The 21,265-nt window shown below is 42.3% G+C and overlaps 1 protein-coding gene across 1 annotated transcript in view; it reads right to left on the bottom strand.

The window, feature by feature from the left end:
* The window catches only part of mtus2a (microtubule associated tumor suppressor candidate 2a), a 99,423-nt gene that overhangs the window by 32,716 nt on the left and 45,442 nt on the right, over positions 1–21,265 (bottom strand). The window contains exons 4-5 of the mRNA XM_060909543.1: positions 13,963–14,121; positions 1,887–1,985 (exon numbers count right to left, since the gene is read on the bottom strand). Coding sequence (XP_060765526.1) covers positions 1,887–1,985; positions 13,963–14,121 — 258 coding nt within the window. The remainder of the gene's footprint in view (positions 1–1,886; positions 1,986–13,962; positions 14,122–21,265) is intronic.

The following is a 21,265-nucleotide window of genomic DNA, read 5'->3' as shown; positions in this document are numbered from 1 at the left end:
CACAGTCCAAAGACATGCAGGTTAGGTTAACTGGTGACTCTAAATTGACCGTAGGTGTGAATGTGAGTGTGAATGGTTGTCTGTGTCTATGTGTCAGCCCTGTGATGACCTGGCATGACATCACAGCCCTGTGATGTCCAGGGTGTACCCCGCCTTTCACCCGTAGTCAGCTGGGATAGGCTCCAGCTTGCCTGCGACCCTGTAGAAGGATAAAGCGGCTAGAGATAATGAGATGAGAGATGAGATTCATTTCCATGAACTGAATCTCAAGAGAAGGTGGGTCATGCAGCAAGACAACGACCCTAAGCACACAAGTCGTTCTACCAAAGAATGGTTAAAGAAGAATAAAGTTAGTGATTTGGAATGGCCAAGTCAAAGTCCTGACCTTAATCCAATCGAAATGCTGTGGAAGGGCCTGAAGTGAGCAGTTCATGTGAGGAAACCCACCAACATCCCAGAGTTGAAGCTGTTCTGTATGGAGGAATGGGCTAAAATTCCTCCAAGCCGGTGTGCAGGATTGATCAACAGTTACCAGAAACGTTTAGTTGCAGTTATTGCTGCACAAGGGGGGGGGGATCACACCAGATACTGAAAGCAAAGGTTCACATACTTTTGCCACTCACAGATATGTAATATTGGATCATTTTCCTCAATAAATAAATGATCAAGTATAATATTTTTGTCTCATTTGTTTAACTGGATTCTCTTTATCTACTTTTAGGACTTCTGTGAAAATCTGATCATGTTTTAGGTCATATTTATGCAGAAATATAGAAAATTATAAAGGGTTCACAAACTTTCAAGCACCACTGTATGTGCCTAAAGATTGGATTAAGGAATTATGGTAATTTAACTGAAAATCAAACATCTTTGCCTCTTGTATAATTGCTGATTAGAGATAAATTAAAATACATCAAAAGGTACCTGTATTACCAGGCTCCTGGTAATGCCAGGAGAGCCCATTGCATTTTTCTGCAAGTCCCTAAATTCTCTTCTGTTAGTAATGCACTGGAAATGTTCAAGTATTATGTAACACAGTGTGGCGTAATGTATTTACTACAGTACATGGTAGAGTTCGTAGTGCTTACAGCAATAACCTCATAAAGAGGAACTGAGGATTGAAGGATGATGGGTACACGGTGAGCATTTCAGAAAAGAGGGATTATGTGCTTTGACTTGAATGGCAGACCTGACCTCCTGTGGAGTAAAACTATGAGTCGAATAACCATGTTCTTCCCAAAAGATGCACCTTATTTCCATATATGCTCTATGGCTGTTCATTCCAAGTAACATTGTGAGTTTTGAAGTAATTCATATGTTTGCTGCCTGTAATCCATGTAATGTATCCAGGTTATTAGGGGTGTGTTGGCTTACATTGTTGTTGTTTTTTTCATGTACTTTATACCTTTTGGAATTGTAGCTTCTACCTGATTTGTGGTTATCTATCAACATTAATTTATTCTTCCTTTAAATAACCTTTTTTATCATCTTAACCAAAAGAGCAGCCCGATAGTGCAGTGGTTAGCCCTGTCACCTCACAGCAAGAAGGTTCCAGGTTCAAACCTCATGGCAGACGGGGGCCTTTCTGTGTGGAGTTTGCGTCTTCTCCCCGTGTCTGTGTGGGGTTTCCTCAAAAATACCCAGCCACTGGGGTTGCACAAGCCAGTGCATACTAAGTGCAAGCCTGGATAGATTGGGGAGGGTTGTGTCAGGAAGGGCATCTGGTGTGAAAACTATGCCAAATCAAATATGATGATCCACTGTGGCGACCCATAACGGGAGCAGCCGAAAAGAGAAGACTGTCTTAACCAAACCCTGGCAATATGTAGTTTTATAATCATTGCTGATCACAAAAAATGTTGATGCCGGACAGATCTTTTTCTCACCTGGTGACTGAGGTTTGGGTGAAACAACAGCCAGACGCTTTGGAGACGAGAGCGCTGAATGAGAGCCTTCAGGTGTCTTCTGAAAGTCTTTGCGAGAGCCTAACATGCATAAACAGGAAGCAGTAAATAAATAGTTAGTACAAGAAATCATGAAAGAAGAGGGTATGGTGCATTTCAGCTGGTCAAATAGATGTATCAGCTACAGTTCTGTAAACACATTCCTCTTTCTTTCTCTCTCTCTCTCTGTATTACTCCTTGGCTATGGTGCCAGAGAGAAAGATCGATTTCAATAAGGTGCAGTCAGGCACTAAATGAGGCAGTCTCATGCACCTTTAATAACTTAGCCTAGCTGGAATGACATGCTGTGACCCTGACATACACTACTGCACTTTAATGCGTCCCTCTACCAGCATTCGTTTTGCCCATTCCACAGTAGCTCTGCTATGAAATCACATCACATCATGTTCACTGTGTGGCTCAGACAAGGCAAGTGCATCATACACCAGTCACTAAATTCAAGCATTGAACCAAATAATATTAGGCATATCAGATGCTTGCTGTCTGTGGTGTGAAAATTGTGCATGCAGACGCTCATCTACGATTCCAAATCTGTCATTGCTTAACTTTTGAATATTTTCTAATCATGAATGCCATCATTAAAAAGCTTATAATCTCTCCTTTCCAAAGAAATTCATCTCGTTAAGATCTGTTCAGTACGGTACTTTGGGAGTAATGGCAGCTTGAAGTTGGTCCAACAGGGTACACTCTCTGCTCGCGTGACGTCGGGAAACTGGCAGTGCTTTCTGAGTCACAGGAAAGTGGTCAGGCTCTCTCTCTTCTGATCAGTTTCTGACTGGATTACTCGTGAATATCAATCAGATAACTTTTATAGGGATGTTCTTTCGCTCTCACTGTTTCTGATGAAATATTCAGCAAAATTTTCCGTCTGCTAGTTTTGATGTTATGTTTCATGGGAGACTTTGAAGTGAGTTTTCATAGCTTTACCTACTTATTTTTTTTTCAAATCAAACTGATTCATGTAAATAAATAATTATTTTAGAATATAACTGTAGTTATTTTGATGAAAAATACTGAAATCTTAGTGGTCGGAATAATATTAAAAAAAAAAACAACGGGAGTCAGAAACGTGAGTGTCAATTTCAATTCAATTAACTGTAATTGTTTATTGGATGTGACTCATACAGTTTTTTCGGGGTTAGCCTTGAAAGCTGTGCATATTATAATTTATATTCTTTAATATAAGCATTAGTATTCCCTAATTTGAGAAATACAAAGGCCTACAGAGCACAAAGAGGGTATTGGAAATAATATTTTATTACTTTTTTATTGAGTGTACCGAGTTAATGGCTTTTTAAAAACCTAATTAGCATAATTAATACTAATTAAAAACTAATTTGCATAATTGGCTTTTACAATTTTTCAAACTTTGTATTCAGTATACAACCATCTATGTGCCTGTCAATTTCCATGTAAATATCTTGAAAAATAAAAAAGTTATTCAGAAAAAATATTTGAGTTCATTCGTTAATGAGGCCCATTTTGGACCATGTTATCCTCATACATAATATTACGTCAGTTTTCTAAAAATTAGGCCATTTTTTCAATCTTTGATTTGTAATATCTCAAGAATGGATGAATATATTTTAATTCTGTAAAAGTATGTTGTTCTGCATTCAATTCTGTATTCAATGAGAGCAGTTTCAAGCAATTTGGATTGAATTTGAATTTTCACCTGATATGCCTAATAATATTACCTCATTTTTGAGTTTTTTGAGACATAACAAGCAAAGACATGATTTATTACTTATTTTTATCATTAATAACAATAAACAACAACAGTTTATATATATATATATATATATATATATATATATATATATATATATATATATATATATATACACACCGGTGTATATATATATTAGATCATCCACTTCTATGATTTTTGAGTCCCAAAGCTCCTCATTACTCTTAACTCATCTCCACATGAAGCAAACAACCAGACATCTAGACCCCCAGGCATGACAGCACTAAATCCAGATGCTCCCAAAACACTAACGTCATCTTGTATACCCCACACCATCCCCAAAAAATATATCCCAATACTGGAGGCAAGAACCTGGTGTGAATTTAAGCACTGAAGCAATTGCTAGATTCCATCCTTTATAGAAGCAATGTATATAGTGGAGACTTTAAAAGTTGTGTAGTAATTATTGCCAGCAGGCACCACCAGAAGCTTCTGCTAAGATTCAAACCCATTTCATTAGTCCCTGCTGGGTTAACAGCTCTGGCAGCCCTCCCTCCCCTTGACTCTGGAACTTCGATATGGCTACACACACTTCATGAACAGGAAGCTATGCTTAAAGGAGATACATAGAACCATGGCCTCACTTTTTGTTTATAAATGCCTTGAGACCTCAAGAATGGCATAGGAATAGTTTTAAGTGTTAACAATAAATCTAATATCGTAATTTTTACGATTAAAATGATTCATATAGGTAGCAGTCTGAGTGACTGACCTTGACATCTATGACGTCATCGCAGGAAGGCTATCAGTCTCATTGCCATTTCCGCTATACTAAAACACAGAGCTGACTGCAACTCCGAGCTTCCATTTTGAGCTAATTTATTGCCATGCCACGTAGATGTGTTGCTGGCGGGTGCAGCAACACGACAGAAGGTGGCTTTACGTTGCATTCATGGACCAAGAATGTTCAAACTGCAAAGATTTGGACACATTTTGCGAGAAGTTCACAGACACATTGGGCGCCTACGAAGTGGTCTCTCCTCTGCTTTGCACATTTTACTGAAGACTCGTACGAGACCTCTGATCTGTTGAGGAGCGTTGGCTATAAGCCCGTATTGAGGGAGGGTGCAGTACCAACAATTAACAGCAAAGAAAACTAAAAGAAAAGGAAAGTAAGTTCAGTTGCACCAGTTCTCCCAGAGTGTGAGCCAAGGGTTGTTGCTAAGACCCGGGATGGAACGGGACAGGACGTGACATATTATCGCTCAGGCAGTAACCTCCCCACAGTTGTTGCTAAACCGGTGATGTCCCGTCCTGTCCTGGGTTTTAGTAATTGCCTGAGCCGAGCAGTAATGGCGGAGTACTTAGTATGGAGAAAATGGAGAATGAGTGGACCAGCCGTCTGATTTCTCCCCTGGATATGCTTGCTTCAGCAGCAATATCTCGCCCTTTGGTGGAAGAAGCAAATGAACGGAGAACTGAATGAATAACTGAAAGTCAGATTGTTTCAAAACAATCGGCCACAAGATCAGCCTTCAAGAAGCGAGAACACAGGCGGGTAAAATGCGACTCTCATTTGGATACAAAACAACAAAAGCAACAACACTCATTGTTTACCTGCATTTAGATTAATACATGTAACTTGTATTGTGTGTTTAAGTTACCAGTATAAGATTATTTAATTTGCTTCAGAATGTGATTGTCTCAGTTCATCTGATTATTTAATTAGCCTTTTACATTTTATCAGTGAAAATGCATGCATGTACATGTATGTTGCATAAGTTATAACACCTATCTTGTTTTAATGAGAGTCAACCCACAATCAATGAAGTCAAATCAGTCTTAGTTGAGCAAGTCGGTAACGGTATTTCTTACTTTCACCATACATTTTTATTTACATGACTTTGGTCTATAGGTGTCAAAGGCCTCGGCCTTAAAACCGGTTCCTGCTGTGACGTCACGCACTCAGGGCTGGCTGGCTCAGTGGGGCAGCTCAAATGCCAACTTTGCGGTCGATTTTAAGTCTCAAAAATATATATATATATATATATATATATATATATATTTTATTCCCATTTATGCAGCATACAAGAGTCAAGGATGGACATACTATCTACTCAGAAATGTATGTAAAAATAAAGGTTCTGTGTATCTCCTTTAAAGTTTAATGGGATGAGAAGTGGGAGTGGCACAGGGTTGATTAAAAATATCGGATCAAGGTCATGTTCCTGCTGCCTATGCCTTTTGTCCATCATGGCTCATAAAGTGGAAAGCAAATGCTTAGAAGATGAGCAGAAAGACCCTGCAGCATTAAAGGTCCCCTTGCATCGTTTTTTCATTAATTGTGCGGTGGTCTCTAGTATGAATGAATGCCCTGTGAGCCGGTTTTGGTGAAAAAAATACTGTGGTTCTCCTGTTTCAGGCTGTTCTAGTTTGGTGGAGGAGTGGTGGCAGGAGAACTACAGGATTTCAGCTCTTACTCATTAATATTCATGACATGTAAACGTGTTACCTCTGATTGGCTAACAGCAATCAGTAAACGTGTTACCTCTGATTGGCTAACAGCACTGTGACGCTACCTCCAGTGGGTCAGAACAAGGAGATGTGGGTGTCTTTGTAAAAACTGTTTCGATTGGCTATTATGGTTTCAACATCGATGTTTTGACCAATAACAATGTAGATGTGGCAGCGGGGGTGTGGCCGAGCGTTGGTCTGTGAATGGAGGGCGGAGTCAGGGAAGGTAAGTGGCAGAATCACTGCACCTGATAGGAATTAACGTGTGTTTGTGTATCTTCCCCAGTGACCGCGCCCTATAAGAAGAGAGGGAGAGCAGAGGAAGGGAGCTCACTCCCCAACCAGAATGCTTGTGTGTGTGCGCGTGCGGGAGTCATTCATTCATTCATTCATTCATTCATTTATTTAATTGAATACTCCCTGCGGCAGCGGTTCTCATCAAGGGATGAGGCACGGAGCGGAGCTCGCCTCGGGGTGTGTGGGGGGAATAACGTCCCCTGGCTGGGAGCTGACAGGCCCTGGCAGTGCTGGTTCGTTCGGGAGAGGGCAGGGGTCGCTGCCTGCCAAGTCTGGAGAGGCTGGGACCTAGGGTTAGGGTTAGGTGAATTATGTCCCGAGGCGCAGAGCTAGCCCGCCCAGGGACTACTCTTCCGTTCGGGAGAGGGCAGAGGCCGCTGGCTGCCAAGTCTGGGGAGGCTGGGACCTCCCCAGCCTTTGAGCATGCAAAGTCGGGCTGGAGGCGCCGTTGAAACGAAACTGATGCGGAGCACCGCGCCATGCCTCAGGGCGAATTACGTCCCATGGCGCGGAGCTAGCCCACCCTGGAAGCACTCTTTCGTTCGGGAGAGGGCAGAGGCCGCTGGCTGCCAAGTCTGGAGAGGCTGGGACCTCCCCTGCCCGAGTTACAAGCGTGCAAAGTCGGGCTGGAGCTGCCGTTAGAAACGAAATTGATGCGGAGCACCACCGCGCCTCGGGGCGAATTACGTCTCTCTCCTTGCACTTTCTTCCCGTGGGCGGTTGCAAGCCAAGGTGGGCAAGGCCATGAATACTAATTTTCGAAGTGACGTAACTCCGTATGGCTTTTTCTGATCCGCTCATTTTTCCGACTGTTTTCTTTCATAAGCTAATACAGGGAATGGGAGTAGAATTACATTTTCACATGCAGCATGCATATGCAACTCGGAGTGAACTATGGTATTTCAAAAAGAGCCAGTATTAAACGTTTTTGGTGGAAGGGCACCTTTAATAAATGTTCTTGCAGTGGGATAGGCGTAATTGGGACAAAAAAATACTACATACAGGAACATGAAAAATATGACACGGTATCAGCAATATTACGCAATACACTGTGTATATTATTGTTGACACCTAACCATCACGCCCATATGTGTTCCTTCTTCAAACTGTTGCCACAAAGTTGGAAGCACAGAATTGTTTGGAATGTCTTCAGATGCTGTAGCATTACAATTTCTCTTCACTGGAAGTAAGTTGCTCAACATGTTCCAGCATGACAATGCCCCTGTGCACAATGTGAGGTGCATGATGACATGATATGCCAAGATTGCAGTGGAAGAACATGAATGCTCTCTACATTAAGTGCCATTATTGCCTGACCTCACTAATGTTCGTGTGGCTGAATGTGCAAATCCTCACAGCCACACTCCAAAATCTAGTGGAAAGCCTTCCCAGAAGACTGGAGGCTCTGATAAGAGCAAAGGCGGGAATAAATTTGGATGTTCAAAAACACATACGAGTGTGATGGTCAAGTGTCCACAAATTTTTGGCTATATAGTGTATATCAGAGGGGAACCGTCAGGGCCTTCTAGGCCTTCAGAGAAAGCCCAAACAAACAGCATTTCAAATATTATATTTAATATTTAGATCACTTTTTTTGGTAACACTACAGTATATTTGAATAGGCAAGGCAAGGCAAGTTTATTTATATAGCACATTTCATACACAATGGCAGTTCAATGTGCTTTACAGAAGTAAAAACAAAAACAGTAAACAATAGAGAAATAAAATTACATAAAATAATTTTATTTTTATTCTAAAACAATTAATTAAAAGAATTAAAAGAATTAAAAGAAAATAATAAGAATTAAACAATAGTAGAAATAAAATAATAAAATGAAGTAGAAGTTCAAATAGGAGGATAAAAAAAGAAACCAGCAGAATAGAATAAAGAATAAAATAGAATAAAGTTAAAATTAAAGTAAATTTAAAACATGCAGAGAAAGTAAAGATTATAAAAAATGTAAAGAAGACAATATTAATTATTTAACAGAAAGCATCTGAAAACAGCTTGGTCTTTAACCTAGATTTGAAACTGCCAACAGCAGGAGCATTTTTAATGTCCTCTGGCAGTTGGTTCCATAGCTGTACTGCATAGTAGCTAAAAGCTGCTTCACCATACTTTGTTTTAACAACTGGTTTTAATATTAAATTTTTCTGTTTTGCTCTGGTAGATCTGATTGGGTTAGGCCGCTGCAACATATCAGAGAGGTAATTGGGCCCTGTACCATTTAGAGATTTGTATACCAGCAGCAATACTTTAAAATCAATTCTGTAGCTTACTGGAAGCCACTGAAGGGACCTTAGAATTGGAGTAATGTGCTCTGTTCTTTTTGTTCGTGTGAGAACCCTAGCCGCTGCATTTTGAACCAGCTGAAGTCGTTTGATGGTCTTTTTTGGCAGGCCTGTGAAAAGGCCATTGCAGTAATCAACCCTACTAGAGATGAAGGCATGTATTAGTTTTTCCAGATCATTTTTTGATCCTCTTAGTTTGGAAATGTTTTTTAGGTGATAAAATGCCATTTTAGTGATTGCTTTCATGTGACTGTCAAAGTTTAGCTCGCTGTCAATGAAAACACCAAGATTTTTAACCATTTCTTTAGTTTTAATCCCTTTTGTGTCAAGAATAGTGGTAATCCTGAGTCTTTCATCTTTTTTTCCAAATAGAATTACTTCTGTTTTATCTGTGTTCAGCTAAAGAAAATTTTGTGACATCCAGCTATTGATTTGATCGATACACTGGTAGAGACATTCAAGGGGGGGCATAATCATTAGGTGATAGAGCAAAATAAATTTGGGTGTCATCTGCATAGCAGTGATACAAAATTGAATTTTTATTGATAATTTGCCCAAGTGGGAGCATATAAAGGTTGAATAGCCCATTGTTAACCAGTAAATAAACTAATTCTAAACAATTTGTCAACAGTTTATGGTTGTTGGTGTTCAGTAAACAATGTATACACTCAACGTATCTCTTTTTTCTTTCACTTTATTTCAGGTTTATGGTTGTCAATTTTTTTTTTTAGATCATCTGTAGCCTATCAGGTCATCTCTGGTCCTTTCACTTTCAAAATCTGTATATATGTATACTACACATGTTGTGGAAAGGTAGATAAACATTCTTTGACGTGCCAATCACGTACTCCTGCTGCCTGTTGTTATCTGCCTGATCCTGACACACTTCTACTGCTCCTCTCACCCTGTGGCCCTGCTTGATTTATCCTGATGCTCTACTTCTGATTCACTGGAGCTTTTGGGACTTTTGGCTCACTTTCTGCTGCTGTGGATGGTCCCACATGGATACCCAAGGTTTTCAATTCCAAGAAACAATGCATTCCCACGACTTACAGTGGTGCTTGAAAGTTTGTGAACCCTTTAGAATTTTCTGTATTTCTGGATAAATATGACCTAAAGCATCATCAGATGTTCACACAAGTCCTTAAAGTAGATAAAGAGAACCCAGTTAAACAAATGAGACAAAAATATTATACTTGGTCATTTATTTATTGCGGAAAATGATCCAATATTACATATCTGTGAGTGGCAAAAGTATGTGAACCTCTAGGCTTAGCAGTTAATTTGAAGGTGAAATTAGAGTCAGGTGTTTTCAGTAAATGGGAAGACAATCAGGTGTGAGTCGGCACCCTGTTTTATTTAAAGAACAGGGATCTATCAAAGTCTGATCTTCACAACACGTTTGTGGAAGTGTATCATGGCACAAACAAAGGAGATTTCTGAGGACCTCAGAAAAAAAACATTGTTGATGCCCATCAGGCTGGAGAAGGTTACAAAACCATACGTTGCTGTCAGTCAGACAGACTGTGTACAAATGGAGGAAATACAAAAACCATTGTTACCCTCCCCAGGAGTGGTTGACCAACAAAGATCACTCCAAGAACAAGGCGTGTAATAGTCGGCAAGGTCACAAAGGACCCCAGGGTAACTTCTAAGCAACTGAAGGCCTCTCTCACATTGGCTAATATTAATGTTCATGAGCCCACCATCAGGAGAACACTGAACAACAATGGTGTGCATGGCAGGGTTGCAAGGAGAAAGCCACTGCTCTCCAAAAAGAATATTGCTTCTTGTCTGCAGTTTGCTAAAGATCATGTGGACAAGCCAGAAGGCTATTGGAAAAATGTTTTGTGGACGGATAAGACCAAAATAAAACTTTTTGGTTTAAATGAGAAGCATTATGTTTGGAGAAAGGAAAACACTGCATTCCAGCAATAAGAACCTTGAAACATGGTGGTGGTAGTATCATGGTTTGGGCCTGTTTTGCTGCATCTGGGCCAGGACGGCTTGCCATCATTGATGCAACAATGAATTCTGAATTATACCAGCAAATTCTAAAGGAAAATGTCAGGACATCTGTCCATGAACTGAATCTCAAGAGAAGGTGGGTCATGCAGCAAGACAAAGACCCTAAGCACACAAGTCATTCTACCAAAGAATGGTTAAAGAAGAATAAAGTTAGTGTTTTGGAATGGCCAAGTCAAAGTCCTGGCCTTAATCCAATCAAAATGTTGTGGAAGGACCTGAAGCGAGCAGTTCATGTGAGGAAACCCACCAACATCCCAGAGTTGAAGCTGTTCTTTATGGAGGAACGGGCTAAAATTCCTCCAAGCCAGTGTGCAGGACTGATCAAAAGTTACTGGAAACATTTTATTGCAGTCATTGCTGCACAAGGGGGTCACACCAGATACTGAAAGCAAAGGTTCACATACTTTTGCCACTCACAGATATGTAATATTGGATCATTTTCCTCAATAAATAAATGACCAAATATAATATTTTTGTCTCATTTCTTTAACTGGGTTCTCTTTATCTACTTTTAGGACTTGTGTGAAAATCTGATGATGTTTTAGGTCATATTTATGCAGAAATATAGAAAATTCTAACGGATTCACAAACTTACAAGCACCACTGTACCTTTTCTTCAGTGAATAGTCTTACCTGGAGAACGTAGACTTAAGAACTGCTGTTGTAATCATAAAGGTTGTGATACTCACACCAAACATCCTTTCAACACTCTCAGTTCTGTTTGCCATTACTCTTCTACTATAGACTCGAATGATTTATCATCCCACTATCTGGTGCCACTCAGATAAGGGTGGGTTCTTTTTTCATCTAGTTCCTTTCAACTCCTCAGGGAGTTTTTCCTTGTCAATGCCACCTTTGGCTTGCTCATTAGGGATCTATAGAGTGCCCTTCACAATTATTGGCACCCCTTGTAAAGATTAGTAAAAAGGGTTTTTAAAAAATCCACCTTTTAGTGATGTAGCTTCATCTCACACTGAAAAAAAAATCCAAACATTAATTGAAATAAATTTATTCAGAGAAAAACAAGTCCCTCATCAAGAAATAATTATTTCCAACAAAAAAACATGTGCCACAATTATTGGCATGCCTAGAAATGACAATGAACACAATGTAACTGAAGCATGCTTCCTAGTGAAATTGTACATTTTTGAGTTGATTGGAGTGTGTAGGAACTTTCAAGCTGTAATCCATGATTTCCTGATTAACTGGGGTGCAAATATGAGGTGACACAGAGGCCAAATTCCCTTAGTTATCCATCAACATGGGAAAGATAAGAGAACATGTCAACCAAATGAGAGAGAAGTGTGTTGACCTTCATAAGTCAGGGAATGGTTATAAAAAATAGCTACTCACCTGAAAATGTCAATTTCTACTGTTAGGGCAATAATAAAAAAGTGGACACCGAGTGGAACTGTTACAAACTTGCGTTGAAGCGGACCCAAGTTTATTTTGTCCTCACCTACAGCAAAGAGGAGGATAAGAGAAGCAAAAAAAAAAAAATCTCCAAGGATCACTGTTGGTGAATTACAAGAAAAAATAAATCTTGGGGTTTTGAAGTCTCCAAAACTACCATCAAATGCAACCTCCATGCCAACAGATTATTTGGAAGGTATGCCAGAAAAAAAGCCTTTTCTGTCAGTTAACCAAAAACATAAGTGTCTGGAGTTTGTAAAATGCTACTACAAATTTGACTGGAACCCCATTCTTTGGTCTGATGTAACAAAAATAGAGCTTTTTTTTGGTGAACACTCAAGGTGGGTTTGGTGTAAAAAGAAGGATGGCTGTAATGAAAAGAACCCAATCCCAACTGTAAAATATGGTGGAAGTTCTGTAATATTTTGGGGCTGTTTTTCCTCCAAAGGTCCTGGAAACCTGGCATCATGGACTCCATGAAATACCAGGACAATTTAAATCAAAATCTGGCTGCCTCTGCCAGGAAACTAAAACGGGGTCATCACTGGATTTTCCAGCAGGACAATGATCTGAAGCATACATCCAAATCAACACAAAAATGGTTCACTGAGCACAGAATCAAGCTTCTGCCATGGCCATCTCAGTCCCCTGACCTGAACCCCATTGAAAACATGTGAGGTGAGCTGAAGAGGAGAGAGCACAAGAGAGGGCCAAGGACCCTGGATGATCTGGAGAGATTGTGTAAAGAGGAATTGTCTCAGATGCCCTGCTCCAGTTTCTTTAACCTTATAAAATGCTATCGGAGAAGACTCAGTGCTGTTTTACTGGCAAAGGGAGGTTGTACAAAGCACAAATACAGGGGTGCCAATAATTGTGGCACGTGTTTTTGTTGAAAATAATTATTTCTCGATGAGGGATTTGTTATTCTCTGAATACATTTATTTCAATTAAAGGTTGGATTTGTCTCATTTTTTTCAGGATGAGATAAAGTTACTTCACCAAAAGGTGGATTTTTTTCTAAACCCTTTTCCTAATCATTACAAGGGGTGCCAATAATTGTGGAGGGCCCTGTATATAAATCTACATCCATATTTCTGAAAGGCTGTTTTGTGATGATGTGTACTGTTAAAATCATTAGATGAATAAAATTGTATTGAACTGAATTAAATGTCCTTGAGAATCGGTTGATAGGCTGCTCTATGACGGGTTATAAAGCAGATAAAGTGCTGCTCCAGATTTTTATCATCTCAGCAATATTGGAATAATAGCTCTTCGCAACCCAGCAGGTATGCATCATCGCTTAGTCCACCCACTGCAATGCCTGGGAGATTAATGACATCATGGATGCTGTGGTCAGTGGAGTCATTACTCATGCTTGACAACCTCTCCTTACGCTTTAGCGTGACACTGAGTGACAATGATGTGCCTCAGTAAGAGAAGCCCCTATGGGTTTGCAAATCTCCCATCTGCTGGTCAGCCAACTTCTTTTCATCCTTTTAAAGAGCAGCTGCCAAGATTTGCACTTTAAACTTGATTTCGAAACACAGTAATCAAGGTTTTATCTTGAAATAATGAAAAGCACTATTGACTTACTATTGGTATAACCAGTTGCTTGGCTGGAGGGGGGGGGGGGGGGGGGGGGGGGGGGGGGGGGGGGGGTTGTTGATCATGGTGTAAACAGCAGTATGTCTGGTTGTGTGGACTTTTTCCCCATTGTTTTATCATGGAAAATAAAAGTGCTCAGGCTCTTTTTCATGATCTTACCGACTGGGGACCCTGGTGGAGGAGGCAGCAGTGGGCGGCGGGTGGGTACAGGAGTGCTGGGAGGCTGTGGGCTGCTGCGGCATGCCAGCCTCTGGCCCTCTCCACATGAAGTTGTAATCACCCTGTGGAAAGGTGGGTCATCGCTCACACTACCAGGACCTATTAGCAGATAAACAAATAAAACAGATCATGTCGCACATTATTAAACGGTACCAAAAAGGTAAGGTATTGAAACCAGTCTTATCAAACTTTCCTTAACCCTGATTCATTGTCAGTACCTTCATAGCTTTCATCTAAGCACTCATCTAGCATCTTCTCTATAGTTTTATTCCCATTTTTGCTTGAAATCATACAGTTTGTCTCAGTAACGTCAGTTACACTACTCAGCATGCACCCTGTCCGCAGCAAACCTCACGAATTCTAATACTTCGGTTTTGTGTTATGGTGCTTTGAGAGAACATACGCGTCTGATGCTTTATCAGACATCACTATTATAGCATGTTTCAAAGCAGGAGTAAAGAGAAGGAGCACATCACCTTGACCTTCTGGTCACTCAAGATCAAGAAAAAAAGCAGATGGACCAACGCAGACAGAATGGTATTACCCCCTGCTCCTATGCAGGACGCCTCCTGTCAAACACACCAGCATGTGCCACCTCCTGGATTGAGCACTGTGTGGAACAACTAAGAGTCAAAGCAGTACACATTTTCTCATAGCTATATGTCTGTGCAATTATATAAATGTTGTTTGCTCAACACCAAAGACAATATTCTTTGCACATCCCTCCATAACACTGCAGGGGAAATAAGGGCTGGAAGTTATGAGTAACACAATATCAGCTTGCATTTGATTGGATGACATGAATTCTGGGATCCAGAGACAAGAGTTGAATTTCCTGTCATAATAATTTCCCAGTACATACTCCATATTATGCATAATGTGTAAATGTGTGCAGAGCTGTGCATGAAACAGTGGCTTCGTAAATGTTGGCACACATAAATAAAAGTGTCACAAATAGTATCATCGCCTCTTAAGTTCCTCAGAGGAGAAAATTAAATCCGCAATTAATGTTAAATTAACGCACATGTTCACACTCACACACATGGCGCATACGGGTTCAGAAGAGAACCGATCGCAGAGATACCTCTACTTGTAACGAATGCAAAGCAGTGTTGACATTTTCCTCATAATGAAGACAAATGCACCACTGAATAAACACACAAGATTCTTTTTGTGACTTAGAAACACATGGTTCATAATTCACTATAGATGGTATTTTTAAGGAAATGATAAACACATAATTTGATTTGGTGGAAGCTGTATAAGAGAGAAAAATTAAGCCATCAGCATTTTTTGTCTCAGGTAGAAGCATTTGGAGAACATGCAGTGTGGCCGAACAAAAGGAAACATAATCTCAGGAGAGGGAAAGAGGGGGATGGGGAGAGAACATGAGAAAGATGAGGTATTGGTGGTGAGGTGAGGAAGAGGGGAGTCATGCTGATCATTATTGAGTGGTAAATGCACACAGAGCAGAAAATGAGAGAAGAGGGGAAACAGAGGCAAGCAAGAAGAGGGCTACAGGGATAAATACTCAATGAGGAGGATATAGAGAAAGTGAGAGAAAGAAACTGGAGGGTAAGAGAGAAAAAGAGATGGTGAGACAAAGAGAGAAACAAGAGAAGGAAAGAGGCAATGCACAATTTGAAGACTCAACAGACAAATAAAACAAATTAAAAAGGCCAGCTTCTGATTTTTCTACATATAAATGGAAACATCAGTAATGCTTTTCCACCACAGCAGGTACTCCAGTCTGGCAAACACACCACAGACGTGCCACCAGAAGCAATAGGCTGCCATGAATTATTAACCATGAACCATCAAGCCAACACCCACGTTGAAATGACAGTGAGATGCATGACGGTAAAGATTATGCAAAGCAGGTCATCTACTGCCACATGTCAGCACAGGCCACCAGAGTGGAAAGGAGAGTACTGAGCCCGCGGCACACCAATTACATTCTTCAGAGTCCAGCTCAGGGCAAACTGACAGGCAACCAAGTGGTAATTTTATTATAGGTGTAAGCAGAACCTCCAAATTAAGGAGAGAGAAAGAGAGACAGAAATAGTATTGGAATGCTGATGAAGAAACAGCTGTTGGAATGTATTTGAAAAACAACTTCCTCCGGTGAATTTATTTACTTTGATTAATCGGCATAGTAAGCATGAACAGCTCGCATATGTTGCCAACAACCTACTTCACAGTACAGTAAAAGCCAAACAAGACAGCCAATGATGCCGTTGCTCACTCCGGCCCCATCTCGTCCAGAAGGAACGATCTAAAGTGGGCCACCTTGCATAATAAATATTGCAAGCTATATACACTATATACAAGCTATATATAGAAGCTATATACACCCTAGGAATACCTACCTATTTACCAGAAAGAATCCAAAACATCAAGGAATTGACCAAGAAGAAATGATTTTTGTTGACCTGCTCATTAAGGCTTAATTAGTCCATAACTTCATTAATAATTGTAATTAAGCAAATCTGGGTAGAAGTTATATGCACCTTAGGTACCCTGCCTTGCCAGAAAGAATCAAAATCGGTTAAAGGTCCCATGGCATGAAATTTTCACTTTCTGAGGTTTTTTAACGTTAAAACGAGTTCCTTTGACCTTCTTAAGTCACCCCAGTGGCTAGAAATTTCATAATGTGTAAACCAAACTATGCCCAACATTTGAGAATGGTGCATCAAAACGGCGCGTTGATAAGCTCTTCCCTTTACTACGTCAGCAAGGGAGATGATCCCCACACCCCCCCTCTGGATTCCCACCCACTGTATGGATTGCCCCGCCCAGTTGTAGCGAGGAGACCATAGAGGGAGAACACAACAACATGGCATCACCTAAGCGAGCGAAACATGGAAATTGCGCTGTACATGGATGTGACAACACAGAAAAGAGTCTGTTTTTACTGCCGACGGGAGAGCCCCTGAAGACGCAGTGGCTTAATTTTATTTACTTCAATAATACGCCGTCGAGTCTACCTAAGACAGTGTATGTTTGTCGGAAGCATTTTCCTGAGGAATGTTTCCACAACTTGGGACAGTACAGGGCAGGTTTTGCACATCAACTGTCACTGAAGCCTGGGTCCGTACCAAGCATCCCTGCTGCATCAGCCACAAACACCGAACAAGTAAGTGTATAACTGGTCGTTTTGCCGTGTTTTAAAATTGGTGCATTAGCCTAGCAATGGCTACATTAGCCGTGCAGCTAACCACTTCCTGCAGTTAGCCAGGTAATCTGCGCTACAAAACTAAAGAGCATGCAGCATGCTCTGTTAAACTGAGTTTAGTCTGGAAATTGACTGTAACTTATGAGCTTATGTTTGACTATTGCTCCGCAATGCATGTCTTCTGTTGGATAAGCGCTATGTTGTTGTAGTTGCTGCTTCTATCCTCTTTGGTTATGGAGTGCGTGTTCAAGCCTAGGGTATTGCGTTCGTAAACTACCACTCCGAACACTCTCAGTCTCTGTTCTCTGTGTCACGTTGAGTTTACGAAAGGAGTCAGAGGGAGAACGGGGTTTTGTCTTAGCAGCGTGGCTACAGGCACTGATAGCAGCGAGTATGTGTGCGCGCGCAGCTTGGTTAAGCCCCTCCCCCTCCCCCATGACCCGCCCCCACCCTCTACCCTTCCCCGCCTCCTGCTTCTCATTAGCAAAACGACGCACTGGGAAAAGTGCTGAAATGGGGCTTTCTCCCAGGAGGCTATATTTACGTGCCAAGGGTTCATTTCGAGAAAGGCTGCGGATATAACATCCGGAAGCCTCCACGAGCCCGTTTAAAGCATCAACAAACCACCATGCCATGGGACCTTTAAGAATTGAGAGAGAAGAAGCGATTTTCATGAAATGTGGACGTCACCAGACGAACGGATGACAGACAATACATGATGGCATAAGCTGTTGGCCGGATGAGCTAATAATGGACCCCATAATCATATTAAATGTTATACAGGCCATTGCTACATGGAAGTGACATCTTAAAGAGAGAGCTAACTGTAGTGATTGTCACAGCTGTGTATATTCCACCCGACGCCTGTGTAAACACAGCGCTCTTTCTCCTGCTGAACACCATAAACGAGCAGCAGCGAGCCCACCCTGACGGTGTTCACATAATCGCAGGAGACTTTAATAAAGCCAACTTGAAGACTTTACTGCCGAAGTTTTACCAACATGTTAAGTGTTCTACTAGTGGGGAGAACACTCTGGATCATGTTTACTCCAACATCAAGCATGCGTACAGAGCCATACCCCTCCCCCACCTCGGCCAGTCAGACCATCTTTCCCTCCTGCTCTCCCCAGCCTACACCCCCCTCAGACGCAGAGCCAGGCCCACCACAAGGACTATCACAACCTAGCCTGACAACGCACTCTCCAAACTACAGGACTGCTTTAAACGGCAGACTGGGACTTATTTGAACACCAGGAGCTGGAGACATTCACAGGAACGGTGCTGGACTATATCAAGTTCTGCATCGGGAATGTGATGGTGGATAAAAACATCCGGGTTTTCCCAAACCAGAAACCCTGGATGACCAGCCATGTCCGCTCACTCCTCAGGGCTCACGACGCTGCCTTCAGGTCAGGTGACAGAGCTCTGTACAGAGCCGCTCGAGCTGATCTGAAAAGAGGAATAAATAAAGCCAAGGCAGACCATAGGCTGCTTATAGAGTCCCACCTGTCCAGCAACAACACACGGGAGGTGTGGCAGGACATACAAGACATCACAAACTTCAGAGACTGTGATGCGTCAACAGGAGACTGGAGTGTGCCGCTTCCAGAGGAGCTAAATTGCTTCTTTGCTCGCTTTGATACATCTCAGCAGCACTCATCTGCTCCAGCCCTGCCCCCACCACCACACAGTTCCTACACCACTCCATTCACTGTACAGGAGCACGATGTCAGATGGGTGCTCCTGGCAGTAAACCCCAAGAAAGCTGCTGGCCCAGATGATGTACCTGGTAAGGTGCTCAGAGCATGTGCCCACCAGCTCATCCCTACCTTCACCAGGATCTTTAACCTCTCCCTGGCTCAGGCAGTCATCCCGCCCTACCTAAAATCTGCAACAATAATCCCAGTGCCGAAGAAGTCTCCCGTCACCAGCCTGAATGATTACCATCCTGTGGCCCTCACCCCGGTAATCATGAAGTGCCTCAAGAGACTAGTTCTTCAGCACATCAAGGACCACCTCCCCCCAGACTTCGACCCCTACCAGTTCGCATATTGCGTGAACAGATCCACAGAGGATGCCATCGCCGTAGCTCTCCACTCTGTGCTGAACCACCTGGAGCAGCAGCAGAGCTACGTTCGCATACTCTTTGTGGATTACAGTTCAGCTTTTAACACAATAATCCTGAACATCCTTATCAGAAAACTGGACACTCTCGGCCTCCCCCCTCTCACATGTGCCTGGATAAAGGACTTTCTTACCAGCCGGCCCCAGACTGTGAGACTTGGCCCTCACTTCTCCTCCACCCGCACGTTGAGCACCGGCTCTCCACAGGGCTGTGTGCTGAGCCCTCTCCTGTACTGCCTCTACACCCACGACTGTAGTTCGACCCACAACAACAACCTCGTCATCAAGTTTGCTGACGACACCACAGTGGTCAGACTCATCTCAAAGGGAGACAAGGCAGCCTACAGAGAGGAGGTCCTGATGTTGGCAGCCTGGTGTTCAGAGAATAACCTCACTCTGAACACCAAGAAAACCAAAGAGCTCATCGTTGACTTCAGGAAGCACAGCACCGACCTAGCCCCCCTTTACATCAATAACAAGTATGTGGAGAGGGTCCACACCTTTCGGTTTCTCGGCGTCCTCATCTCCGCCGACATCTCCTGGTCAGAGAACATTACTGCAGTCATTATGAAGGCTCAGCAGCGGCTACACTTCCTGAGAGTCCTCAGGAAGCACAACCTAGACCCCAGCCTGCTGCTGACCTTCTACCGCTCATCCATCAAGAGCCTGCTGACATACTGTATCACAGTATGGTACGGCAGCTGCACTGCTGCAGACAGGGAGAGGCTCCAGAGAGTAGTAAAGGCAGCACAGAAGATCATCGGCTGCCCTCTCCCCTCCCTGATGGACATTGACACCTCCTGCTGCCTTAGCAGAGCTAAGAACATTATCAAGGACAGCTCCCACCCTGGCTTTGATCTGTTTGACCTGTTGCCCTCAGGGAGGTGCTACAGGTGCATCAGGACAAAAACAAATAGATTAAAAAACAGCATCTTTCCAAAAGCCATAACCACCCTGAACTCGAATATGCTCTGACTTTATAGTCTAACCCCCCTGTGCAATACTTCATAATGTGCAATACTTTATTTTATAATGTGACTCTCTTCGTGCAATAATTTACAATGTGCAATACTTTATAATATGACTCTGGCCAAGTTTACATTAGACCATATCTGTCTCGTTTTCTTCGCGGATGCACTGTCCATTTACATTAAAACGCCTGGAAACGCCGGGAAACTGGAATCCGCCAGGGTCCATGTATTCAATCCAGATCGTGTCCGATCCGGTGCTGTGTAAACATTGAGAATACGCGGATACGCGGATACGCTGTGCTGAGCTCTAGCTGGCGTCGTCATTGGACAACGTCACTGTGACATCCACCTTCCTGATTCGCTGGCGTTGGTCATGTGACGTGACTGCTGAAAAACGGCGCGGACTTCCGCCTTGTATCACCTTTCATTAAAGAGTATAAAAGTATGAAAATACTGCAAATACTGATGCAAATACTGCCCATTGTGTAGTTATGATGGTCTTTAGGCTTGCCATCCTTCCACTTGCAAGTGGTAAGTGACTTGCGCACAGCGGCTCAGTCCCGAATCACTGCTCGTGCACTACACTCGCACGCTCTGTGAGCTGCGCAGGGCCGGAGTGCGCACCCTCCAGAGGGCACTCGCTGTTCAGGGCGGAGTGATTTGGAGCGCAGCCGCTGAGGAGGAAGCGATGAGCCGCACTGACACATTTCAACTTACGTGCCGAATTAGTCATGTGATTAGCGTATCCGTGTATTGGCGTTGCTGTGTGCACGCGAATCGTGTATTGGCGTTGCTGTGTGCACGCTAATCGTTTTTAAAAACGTTAATCTGATGATCCGCTGATACGGTCTAATGTAAAGCCCACCTCTGTGCAATACTTTATAATGTGCAATACCTCACTTCATAATGTGAAACACAACACATCGCCTCAGGACTGTGCACCTTACCCCCCTTACACCCTCACCTTTTTTTT

Source organism: Neoarius graeffei, chromosome 25 (assembly GCF_027579695.1).
Source record: "Neoarius graeffei isolate fNeoGra1 chromosome 25, fNeoGra1.pri, whole genome shotgun sequence".
NCBI classification, from domain to species: domain Eukaryota; kingdom Metazoa; phylum Chordata; class Actinopteri; order Siluriformes; family Ariidae; genus Neoarius; species Neoarius graeffei.
The sequence above is the reverse complement of the archived record's forward strand: the minus strand, read 5'-3'. Positions and strand labels throughout refer to the sequence as shown.